The following is a 12,865-nucleotide window of genomic DNA, read 5'->3' as shown; positions in this document are numbered from 1 at the left end:
TGGAGCTCGGAGGTGCTGCTCTAAGGGTGACCAGGGGGAGGGGGGGGGGGCGTTTCCTGCACTACCTGTGGCCCAGAGGACACATTTCTGGTTGGTGCTGGAGAGGTTCCCCAGGAAGTCGAGGCAGCAGGCAGGGCACTGGTGGATCATACCAGGTGAGTAGGCACCCAACTCACACAGAGCTTCCTGTTATGCACATGTGTGTATTTATAGAATTTCCTGAGTTTTCCCCGCATTCCCAGCATAAGGCGCTAGTAGATTCAGGCGCAGCTGGGAACTTTATTGACCGTCCGTTTGCTCTTAGATTAGGGATCCCTATTGTTCCTGTTGATGTGCCCTTCCCTGCACAATCCTTAGATAGTCGTCCTTTAGGGTCGGGCCTGATTAGGAAGGTCACAGCTACACTATGTATGATAACACAGGAGGGTCATGAGGAGAGAATAGTCTCTTCCTGATCGATTCTCCTGCGCTTCCTGTGGTGTTGGGGCTTCCCTGGTTGGCCTATCATGACCCCACTATTTCGTGGCAACAGAAGGCCCTCAAGGGGTGGTCACGTCAGTGTTCAGGAAGGTGTATAGGTGTTTCCATAGGTGCAACTACGGTGGAGAGTCCAAACCAGGTCTCCACCATGCACATTCCCCCTGAATATGCAGATTTGACTCTCGCCTTCTGTAAAAGGAAGGCGACTCAACTACCACCCCATCAACGGGGGGATTGTGCGATAAATCTCCTGGTAGATGCAGCACTTCCCAGGAATCATGTGTATCCTCGGTCACAGGAGGAGACGGCGGCTATGGAAACATATGTCACCGAATCTCTGGGACAGGGATACATTCGGCCTTCCACTTCACCTGCCTCCTCAAGTTTATTTTTTGTGAAGAAGAAGGATGGAGGTTTACGCCCTTGCATTGACTGTAGAGGTTTAAATCAGATCACAGTGAAGTATAGTTACCCGCTGCCTCTCATAGCCAGTGTGACCGAGTCATTGCACGGGGCGCGCATCTTCACAAAATTGAGTCTCAGGAGCGCTTACAATCTGGTGCGTATCCGGGAGGGAGATGAGTGGAAGATGGCATTTAATACCACCTCTGGGCACTATGAGTACCTCGTCATGCAGTACGGGTTGATGAATGTTCCATCCATCTTCCAATCCTTTGTAGACAAGATTTTCAGGTACCTGCACGGGCAGGGTATAGAGGTGTATATAGATGACATTCTAATATACTCCGCTACACGCGCCGAGCATGTGTCCCTGGTGCACAAGGTGCTTGATCGACTGTTGGAGCATGACCTGTACGTTAAAGCTGAGAAATGTCTGTTCATCCAACAGTCTGTCACCTTCCTAGGGTACCACTTGTCCGAGTCAGGGGTGGAGATGGAGAATGACCGCATTTCAGCCGTGCGTAATTGGCCGACTCCAACCACAGTAAAGGAGGTGCAGCGGTTCTTAGGATTTGCCAACTACTACCGGAAGTTTATCCGGGGCTTTGGTCAGGTAGCGGCTCCCATTACCTTTTTGCTGAAGGGGGGACCGGTGCGACTCCAGTGGTCAGCTGGGGTGGACAGGGCTTTTGGTCACCTGAAGGCTCTGTTTACCTCAGCTCCTGTGTTGGCTCATCCTGATTCCTCTTCCTCCTTAGCGGTCATAGTAGAGGTGGACGCGTCCGAGGCTGGGATAGGAGCTGTGCTGTCTCAGAGCTCGGGTACTCCACCAAAGCTCCACCTCTGTGCGTTCTTTTCGAAGAAGCTCAGCCAGGAGGAGCAAAACTATGATGTGGGGGACCGGGAGCTGTTGGCTGTTGTCAAGGCTCTGAAAACGTGGAGGCATTGGCTTGAGGGGGCTAAACACCCTTTTCTCATTTGGACTGACCACCGCAATCTGAAGTACATCCGGGCGGCGAGGAGAATGAATCCTCGCCAGGCAAGGTGGGCCATGCTTTCACCCGTTTTGTGTTCACTCTATCCTACAGACCAGGTTCCCAGGATGCTAAGGCAGACGCACTGTCCCAGATGTATGACACAGAGGAGCGGTCCACGGATCCCACTCCCATACTTCCGGCATCTTGCCTGGTGGCACCGGTGGTGTGGGAGGTTGACGCGGACATCGAGAGGGCGTTACGTGCGGAGCCCATTCCCACCCAGTGTCCAGTTAGACGTCTGTACGTTCCGTCTGATGTTCTTGATCGATTGATCTGTTGGGCTCACACGTCACCCTCCTCTGGGCATCCTGGCATCGGTCGGACAGTGCGCTGTCTTAGTGGGAAGTACTGGTGGCCCACTTTAGCTAAGGACGTGAGGGTGTAAGTTTCCTCCTGCTCGGTGTGCACCCAGTGCAAGGCACCTAGACACCTTCCAAGAGGGAAATTACAACCCCTACCCGTTACACAACGGCCGTGGTCACACCTATCGGTGGTTTTCGTGACAGATCTTCCTCCGTCACAAGGAAACACCAGGATTCTGGTTGTTGTGGATCGGTTTTCTAAGTCCTGCAGTCTCATTCCTTTGCCCGGTCTCCCTATGGCCCTACAGACTGCGGAGGCCCTGTTTACACAAGTCTTCCGGCACTACGGGGTGCCTGAGGATATAGTGTCTGATCGGGGTCGCCAGTTCACATCAAGGGTCTAGAGGGCGTTCATGGAACATCTGGGGGTCTCGGTCAGCCTGACCTCAGGGTTTCACCCCTAAAGTAATGGGCAGGTGGAGAGAGTTAACCAGAATGTGGGTAGGTTACTGTGGTCTTATTGCCAGGACCGGCCGGGGAAGTGGGCGGCTTTCATCCCCTGGGCAGAGATGGCCCAGAACTCCCTCCGCCACTCCTCCACTAACTGTCTCCGTTTCAGTGTGTACTAGGTTATCAGCCGGTCCTGGCACCGTGGCATCAGAGCCAGATCGAGGCACCTGCAGTGGATGAATGGTTTCGGTGCTCGGAAGAGACCTGGGACGATGTGCGCCTGCAGCGCCTGCGCCCATGTGCGCCTGCAACGGGCCATCAGGCGACAGAAGGCGAGCGCCGACCGCCACCGCAGTGAGGCCCCGGTGTATGCACCGGGACACCAGGTCTGGCTCTCGACCGGAAACCTGCTCCTTCACCTGCCCTGCTGGAAGCTGGGTCCGCGGTTTGTGGGGCCATTTAAAGTCCTGAGGAGACTGAACAAGGTATGCTATGAGTTACAGCTTCCCCCTGATTATTGTATTAACCTCTCGTTTCATGTGTCTCCCCTCAGGCCGGTGGTGGCTGGTCCGCTCCAGCAGTCTGAGGTGCGGGAGGCTTTGGACATCGAGGGGGCCCCGGCGTATACTGTGCGAGCCATCATGGACTCAAGGTGTCGGGCGAGGGGCCTTCAGTACCTTGTAGAGTGGGAGGGGTACGGTCCGGAGGAGAGATGCTGGGTGTGGGTGGAGGACATCCTGGACCCTTCATTACTGCAGGAATTTCACCGTCTCCACCCAGATCGCCCTGCGCCTCGTCCTCCGGGCCATTCCCGAGGCCGGTGTCGGCGCGCTGCTGGAGCTGTGCGTCAGGAGGGGAGTACTGGCATGACTTCTGCCGAAGTTGGTGCCTCTCCTTGTTCGGGCGGCGTTCGGCGGTCATCGTCACCGGCTTTCTAGCTGCCACCGATCTACGTTTCTTTTTCTATTTTGTTTTGTCTTGATTGAACACACCTGGTTCCCATTACGTTAATATTATTTTCCCTAATTAACCCTCTGGTTCACAATATGTTTTGTGCGTGTTTGTTCCTTGTTGAGTGTTAGACTGCTGTGTTATGGTGTGTTTTCCCCCTGCGTGGGATTTATGGTTGTTTCTTTTCGAGTAAAGTACGTGATTTTACTCAGTTATGTGTCCTGCACCTGACTCCGCCCTCACCGTTGCACACCTATACTTGACAGTTAATCGGTTTATCAAAATATTTAATGCATCCATACAGCTAGGGAGCTAAGCGGCTTATCAAAATATATAATGCATCTATACAGCTAGTGAGCTAAGTGGCTTATCAAAATATACTATTCATCTCTACAGCTAGGGAGCTAATCAGTTTATCAAAATATATAATGCATTTATAATTCTAGGGAGCTTAGCGGTTTATCAAAATATATAATGCATCTATAATGCTAGGGAGCTAAGTGGCTTATCGAAGGAACATACTTTGACGAGGTTCCAGAGATTTATAAGACCCACATACATTATTCATTGGTTGCACCTCCGTCACGTGGTTGCGTCGTTGCTATTGTTATCAACGTTCTACAGATCCCGCAGCATATTGATGTCCGACTGATGGTTAATGCTGATTGGGTGATAATGACTGTTTAGTTAAAATTACACTTTAGTGTCCTGGAAATACAACTTTGCCATCATTATGATGTCATCAATTTTACTTGAGAGAGTTGCCAATGTTGTCATGAGCTAGCAAAGTTAGTCAGAAATAGCTAGAAATGCTAACATTAGTGCTGTCCCCACAATCTTAGTTAGCTAGCTAATATTATACTGAATTTAAAGTCAATCTGGCGCCATAAATATTTGCCTCGTTTTGAAATGTCATTGTTTCTAGGCAACAGTATGTAATGCACTTCAGACAAAATCTTAATCAACACCTATTAAGACTGCATTAGTAGAATGTAGAATGCTCAGCTTGGCATCAGTCCTAAAACGAACATTCCAAACAATATTGTGATGAAACGTGCAACCCATGAATGTGTTGAGGATATGTGTGCATACTAAAATACCAGGCTGCTGCCTGGCTGGCATCTCATATTGTAAACACAGACGCTGGAAGACAAGAAGCAAGTACAGGGAGTGAACATTTAACAGATAACCAACGTAAAACAAACAAGGACAGCATCTGGACAGTGGAACCATAACGACAATAATGCTGACACCGTGAACAATCTGAAGATCAGACAGATATAGAGGGGCAATCAAAAAAGTAATTGCAGGTGAGTCCAATATTGCGCAGATGCGCTTAATGATGGTGACAGGTGTGCGTAATGATGGGCCGCCTGGAGCCCTCTAGCACCACAGAGGGGAAGTGGGAGCAGGCGTGACAGTACCCCCCCCCCCCCCCCCCTCTAGGGGCGCCACCTAGCGTCCCACCTGGGCGTGCCTGGCGCTCCAGTAAAGACTTGGGAGCCGGATGAGCCGGCTGAGACGTGGAAGCCCGATGAGCCGGCTGAAGCGCGGAAGCCTGACGAGCCAGCTGGGGCGTGGGAGCTTGATGAGCTGGCTGAGGCATGACGTGGGATGGGAGCCTGACGAGCCGGCTGAGGCATGACGTGGGATGGGAGTCCAACAAGACAGCTGAGGCACCGCCGGTTCCTCCGACAGCGGCACACGGACCGGAAGCCAGCAAAAAAATAATAATAATAAAGAATTCCTGATGCCTCACATTGTGGTGTCAGCATTCTGCAAGGACAGATGCTGGGAGACGAGAAGCAAGTACAGAGAGTGAACATTTAATAAATAACTAACATAAAACAAACAAGGACAGCGTCTGGACAGGGGAAACACAACGACAATAATGCTGACACAGGGAACAAACTGAAGAGCAGACAGATATAGAGCGGCAATCAACAAAGAGTCCAGGTGAGTACATATTACGCAGATGCGTGTTATGATGGTGACAGGTGTGTGTAATGATGGGCCACCTGGCACCCTCGAGCGCCAGAGAGGGGAGTGGGAGCAGGCGTGACACATATATCAGCTTCTCAGATAAACTGAATGTGGAGCAGCCACATTCATTACTAAGCCAGTTAAAGGTCACTGCTCTTCATAATAGTTAATAAATCAAATCAAATTTATCCTAGGAACGCAAAGCGAGGCGGCCATCTCTGTCGGCGCCGGAAGTTGTAATAGAGAAATTGTCAAGGTGTTTGGGCTAAGATAGCAGCAAGATTACCTCTTTTCGCCTCACTTTTCTACTGGAATCCTCACATTCACAAATATTTAAGTACAAGTTGTGGGGATATTTATGTACTTCAGCAGATTATAGTAGTGAAGCCTGTGCTTAAACACAAATGCATGTGCGCGCATGAACACACACACACACACACACACACACACACACACACACACACACACACACACACACACACACCAAACTAAATCAGAGGAGGACCACTGTGATAGACCAAGAAGTAGGGTTAGTTAGTGTTTGGGTATTGTGTTTCTTTGTTTGAGAGTCTGTCTCTGTATTGTTTCTGTCTGTACTGTGTGAATTTGTGTGTACTGTGTGAATCTGTGAGTACTGCGTGAATCTGTGTGTACTCCGGGAATCTGTGTGTACTGAATGTGTGTATGCCCTGGGGAATTGAGCCCCACCTTTGATCTTGTCGCCCAGCAGGCTACACTCGTGGTCTGAGTAATGGACGATGGGTGGAGGGGAGGGGGGTCTGAAACGGTCCTCCTCCATCCTCCTGCGGTGTCTCTCCTCTCTGGCATACAGGCGCTGACGACACTCCCACTCATACAAGTCGTCTCTGGCCTGGGCAAAGTCCACATGGAGCCGCCCTGTGTCCTTCTTGTCTGTACTGGAGCCCAGACGCATACGGTAGCCTGGAGGGAGAGGAAAGGGGGTTGAGGGGAGAGAGAGAGAGAGAAAGAGAGGGGGAGGGGAGAGAGAGAGGGGGTTGAGGTGAGAGAGAGAGTGGGGGTGGGGGGAGAGAGAGAGTGGGGGTGGGGGGGGAGAGCGTTAGAACCAATTGGTAACATCACAAGTGACATTTCACTCTGCTAAACATGCAGGTGCAGGGCGATAAAGCGCCGTAAATACCCACAAACCACTTTCTATCAGACACCTGCATCTCTCTCCTGATTCCTGGCATCCTCCATTTGGGTTGAAACTATCTGTCCATCCATCGCTCCCCATCCCTCTGAGGCTCTCCTCTTTTTAATCTGTTGGTTCCTGTCACAGCTGCATCCCAGCTAAAGTAGCTTTGTGGGGTTGGAGTAAACACCTTTCTGTTCTCTAAACTAATTCATAGAGAAGACTTGGAGACTAATTGGTCCTCTTGTGACACCCAAGCAAACACATCTCTCTCACTCTCATTCTCTCTCTCTCTCGTTCTCTCTCTCTCTCTCTCTGCTTCCCACTCTCTCTCGTCTCTTTTTCTGTCATCTCTCTTAGATATAGTCTAATAGAGGGAGTCTAATAGCTGGAGTCTAAAAGCTGGAGTCTAATACATGGTAGAATAGAGGGAGTCTAATAGAGGGAGTAAGAGATGGTCTAATAGATGGTCGAATAGAGGGGGTCTAATAGGAGTCTAATAGAGGGAGTCTAATAGATGGAGTCTAATAGAGGGAGTCTAATAGAGGGAGTCAAATAAATGGAGTCGAATAGATGGAGTCTAATAGATGGAGTCTAATAACTGGAGTCTATTAACTGGAGTCTAATAGAGTGAGTCTAATAACTGGAGTCTAATAGAGGGAGTCTAATAGAGGGAGTTTAATAGCTGGAGTCTAATAGAGGGAGTCTAACAGAGGGAGTCTAATAGAGTAGGCCTAATAACTGGAGTCTAATAGAGGGAGTCTAATAGAGGGAGTCTAATAGAGGGAGATTCATACCTGGAGTGTAATAGATGGAGTCTAATAGAGGGAGTCTAATAGAGGGAGTCTAATCGAGGGAGTATAATAGATGGAGTCTAATAGAGGGAGTCTAATAGAGGGAGTCTAATAGAGGGAGTCTAATAGCTAGAGTCTAATAGATGGAGTCTAATAGAGGGAGTCTAATAGAGGGAGATTAATAGCTGGAGTATAATAGATGGAGTCTAATAGAGGGAGTCTAATAACTGGAGTCTAATCTATGTAGTCTAAAAGAGGGAGTCTAATAAATGGAGTCTAATAGATGGAGTCTAATAAATTGAGTCTAATAGAGGGAGTCTAATAGAGAGAGTTTAATAGCTGGAGTCTAATAGAGGGAGTCTAACAGAGTGAGTCTGATAACTTGAGTCTAATAGAGGGAGTCTAATAGATGGAGTCTAATAAATTGAATCTAATAGAGGGAGTCTAACAGCTGGAGTCTAATAGCTGGAGTCTAATAGATGGAGTCTAATAGAGGGAGTTTAATAGATGGAGTCTAATAAATGGAGTCTAATAAATTGAGTCTAAGAGAGGGAGTCTAATAGAGGGAGTCTAATAGAAGGAGTCTAATAGATGGAGTCTAATAGAGGGAGTCTAATAGAGGGAGATTATTAGCTGGAGTCTAATAGATGGAGTCTAATAGATGGAGTCTAATATATGGAGTCTAATAGAGGGAGTCTAATAACTGAAGTCTAATCTATGTAGTCTAATAGAGGGAGTCTAATAACTGAAGTCTAATCTATGTAGTCTAATAGAGGGAGTCTAATAAATGGAGTCTAATAGCTGGAGTCTAATAGATGGAATCTAATAACTGGAGTCTAATAGATGGAATCTAATAGAGGGAGTCTAATAGAGTGAGTCTATTAGAGGGAAATTATTAGCTGGAGTCTAATATAGGGAGTCTAATAGAGGGAGATTATTAGCTGGAGTCTAATAGAGGGAGTCTAATAGAGGGAGTCTAATAGCTGGAGTCGAATAGAGGGAGATTATTAGCTGGAGTCTAATAGAGAGAGTCTAATAGAGGGAGATTATTAACTGGAGTCTAATAGAGGGAGTCTAATAGAGGGAGATTATTAGCTGGAGTCTAATAGATGGAGTCTAATAGAGGGAGTCTAATAGAGGGAGATTAATAGCTGGAGTCTAATAGATGGAGTATAATAGAGGGAGTCTAATAACTGAAGTCTAATAGATGGAGTCTAATAACTGAAGTCTAATCTATGTAGTCTAATAGAGGGAGTCTAATAAATTGAGTCTAATAGCTGGAGTCTAATAGATGGAGTCTAATAGAGGGAGTCTAATAACTGAAGTCTAATAGATGGAATCTAATAGAGGGAGTCTAATAGAGGGAGATTATTAGCTGGAGTCTAATAGAGGGAGTCTAATAGAGGGAGATTATTAGCTGGAGTCTAATAGATGGAGTCTAATAGAGGGAGTCTAATAGAGGGAGATTAATAGCTGGAGTCTAATAGATGGAGTCTAATAGAGGGAGTCTAATAACTGAAGTCTAATCTATGTAGTCTAATAAAGGGGGTCTAATAAATGGAGTCTAATAGCTGGAGTCTAATAGATGGAATCTAATAACTGGAGTCTAATAGATGGAATCTAATAGAGGGAGTCTAATAGAGGGAGATTATTAGCTGGAGTCTAATAGAGGGAGTCTAATAGAGGGAGATTATTAGCTGGAGTCTAATAGATGGAGTCTAATAGAGGGAGTCTAATAGAGGGAGATTAATAGCTGGAGTCTAATAGATGGAGTCTAATAGAGGGAGTCTAATAACTGAAGTCTAATCTATGTAGTCTAATAGAGGGAGTCTAATAAATGGAGTCTAATAGCTGGAGTCTAATAGATGGAATCGAATAACTGGAGTCTAATAGATGGAATCTAATAGAGGGAGTCTAATAGAGGGAGATTATTAGCTGGAGTCTAATAGAGGGAGTCTAATAGAGGGAGATTATTAGCTGGAGTCTAATAGAGGGAGTCTAATAGAGGGAGATTATTAGCTGGAGTCTAATAGATGGAGTCTAATAGAGGGAGTCTAATAGAGGGAGATTAATAGCTGGAGTCTAATAGATGGAGTATAATAGAGGGAGTCTAATAACTGAAGTCTAATAGATGGAGTCTAATAACTGAAGTCTAATCTATGTAGTCTAATAGAGGGAGTCTAATAAATTGAGTCTAATAGCTGGAGTCTAATAGATGGAGTCTAATAGAGGGAGTCTAATAACTGAAGTCTAATAGATGGAATCTAATAGAGGGAGTCTAATAGAGGGAGATTATTAGCTGGAGTCTAATAGAGGGAGTCTAATAGAGGGAGATTATTAGCTGGAGTCTAATAGATGGAGTATAATAGAGGGAGTCTAATAACTGAAGTCTAATAGATGGAGTCTAATAACTGAAGTCTAATCTATGTAGTCTAATAGAGGGAGTCTAATAAATTGAGTCTAATAGCTGGAGTCTAATAGATGGAGTCTAATAGAGGGAGTCTAATAACTGAAGTCTAATAGATGTAATCTAATAGAGGGAGTCTAATAGAGGGAGATTATTAGCTGGAGTCTAATAGAGGGAGTCTAATAGAGGGAGATTATTAGCTGGAGTCTAATAGATGGAGTCTAATAGAGGGAGTCTAATAGAGGGAGATTAATAGCTGGAGTCTAATAGATGGAGTCTAATAGAGGGAGTCTAATAACTGAAGTCTAATCTATGTAGTCTAATAAAGGGGGTCTAATAAATGGAGTCTAATAGCTGGAGTCTAATAGATGGAATCTAATAACTGGAGTCTAATAGATGGAATCTAATAGAGGGAGTCTAATAGAGGGAGATTATTAGCTGGAGTCTAATAGAGGGAGTCTAATAGAGGGAGATTATTAGCTGGAGTCTAATAGAGGGAGTCTAATAGAGGGAGATTAATAGCTGGAGTCTAATAGATGGAGTCTAATAGAGGGAGTCTAATAACTGAAGTCTAATCTTTGTAGTCTAATAGAGGGAGTCTAATAAATGGAGTCTAATAGCTGGAGTCTAATAGATGGAATCGAATAACTGGAGTCTAATAGATGGAATCTAATAGAGGGAGTCTAATAGAGGGAGATTATTAGCTGGAGTCTAATAGAGGGAGTCTAATAGAGGGAGATTATTAGCTGGAGTCTAATAGAGGGAGTCTAATAGAGGGAGTCTAATAAAGGGAGATTAATAGCTGGAGTCTAATAGATGGAGTCTAATAGAGGGAGTCTAATAGAGGGAGATTAATAGCTGGAGTCTAATAGATGGAGTCTAATAGAGGGAGTCTAATAACTGAAGTCTAATCTATGTAGTCTAATAGAGGGAGTCTAATAAATGGAGTCTAATAGCTGGAGTCTAATAGATGGAATCGAATAACTGGAGTCTAATAGATGGAATCTAATAGAGGGAGTCTAATAGAGGGAGATTATTAGCTGGAGTCTAATAGAGGGAGTCTAATAGAGGGAGATTATTAGCTGGAGTCTAATAGAGGGAGTCTAATAGAGGGAGTCTAATAGAGGGAGATTAATAGCTGGAGTCTAATAGATGGAGTCGAATAGAGGGAGTCTAATAACTGAAGTCTAATAGATGGAGTCTAATAACTGAAGTCTAATCTATGTAGTCTAATAGAGGGAGTCTAATAGATGGAATCTAATAACTGGAGTCTAATAGATGGAATCTAATAACTGGAGTCTAATAGAGTGAGTCTAATAACTGGAGTCTAATAGAGGGAGTCTAATAGAGGGAGTCTAACAGCTGGAGTCTGATAGCTGGAGTCTAATAGATGGAGTCTAATAACTGGAGTCTAATAGAGTAAGTCTAATAACTGGAGTCTAATAGAGGGAGTCTAATAGAGGGAGTCTAACAGCTTGAGTCTGATAGCTGGAGTCTAATAGATGGAGTCTAATAAATGGAGTCTAATAGCTGGAGTCTAATAGATGGAATCTAATAACTGGAGTCTAATAGATGGAATCTAATAGAGGGAGTCTAATAGAGTGAGTCTATTAGAGGGAAATTATTAGCTGGAGTCTAATAGAGGGAGTCTAATAGAGGGAGATTATTAGCTGGAGTCTAATAGAGGGAGTCTAATAGAGGGAGTCTAATAGCTGGAGTCGAATAGAGGGAGATTATTAGCTGGAGTCTAATAGAGAGAGTCTAATAGAGGGAGATTATTAGCTGGAGTCTAATAGAGGGAGTCTAATAGAGGGAGATTATTAGCTGGAGTCTAATAGAGGGAGTCTAATAGAGGGAGATTATTAGCTGGAGTCTAATAGATGGAGTCTAATAGAGGGAGTCTAATAGAGGGAGATTAATAGCTGGAGTCTAATAGATGGAGTATAATAGAGGGAGTCTAATAACTGAAGTCTAATAGATGGAGTCTAATAACTGAAGTCTAATCTATGTAGTCTAATAGAGGGAGTCTAATAAATTGAGTCTAATAGCTGGAGTCTAATAGATGGAGTCTAATAGAGGGAGTCTAATAACTGAAGTCTAATAGATGGAATCTAATAGAGGGAGTCTAATAGAGGGAGATTATTAGCTGGAGTCTAATAGAGGGAGTCTAATAGAGGGAGATTATTAGCTGGAGTCTAATAGATGGAGTCTAATAGAGGGAGTCTAATAGAGGGAGATTAATAGCTGGAGTCTAATAGATGGAGTCTAATAGAGGGAGTCTAATAACTGAAGTCTAATCTATGTAGTCTAATAAAGGGGGTCTAATAAATGGAGTCTAATAGCTGGAGTCTAATAGATGGAATCTAATAACTGGAGTCTAATAGATGGAATCTAATAGAGGGAGTCTAATAGAGGGAGATTATTAGCTGGAGTCTAATAGAGGGAGTATAATAGAGGGAGATTATTAGCTGGAGTCTAATAGAGGGAGTCTAATAGAGGGAGATTAATAGCTGGAGTCTAATAGATGGAGTCTAATAGAGGGAGTCTAATAACTGAAGTCTAATCTATGTAGTCTAATAGAGGGAGTCTAATAAATGGAGTCTAATAGCTGGAGTCTAATAGATGGAATCGAATAACTGGAGTCTAATAGATGGAATCTAATAGAGGGAGTCTAATAGAGGGAGATTATTAGCTGGAGTCTAATAGAGGGAGTCTAATAGAGGGAGATTATTAGCTGGAGTCTAATAGAGGGAGTCTAATAGAGGGAGTCTAATAAAGGGAGATTAATAGCTGGAGTCTAATAGATGGAGTCTAATAGAGGGAGTCTAATAACTGAAGTCTAATAGATGGAGTCTAATAACTGAAGTCTAATCTATGTAGTCTAATAGAGGGAGTCTAATAGATGG

At 44.9% G+C, this 12,865-nt stretch overlaps 1 protein-coding gene across 1 annotated transcript in view; it reads right to left on the bottom strand.

Moving 5' to 3' along the window:
• The window catches only part of LOC110487749 (ecto-NOX disulfide-thiol exchanger 2), a 202,247-nt gene that overhangs the window by 83,994 nt on the left and 105,388 nt on the right, over positions 1-12,865 (bottom strand). Inside the window, exon 5 of the mRNA XM_090198596.1 lies at positions 6,314-6,547. Coding sequence (XP_090054722.1) covers positions 6,314-6,547 — 234 coding nt within the window. The remainder of the gene's footprint in view (positions 1-6,313; positions 6,548-12,865) is intronic.

This window comes from Oncorhynchus mykiss, chromosome 14, assembly GCF_057628025.1.
Source record: "Oncorhynchus mykiss isolate SJ-2025 chromosome 14, ASM5762802v1, whole genome shotgun sequence".
NCBI classification, from domain to species: Eukaryota; Metazoa; Chordata; class Actinopteri; order Salmoniformes; family Salmonidae; genus Oncorhynchus; species Oncorhynchus mykiss.
This window is presented reverse-complemented; position numbering and strand designations above follow the sequence as displayed.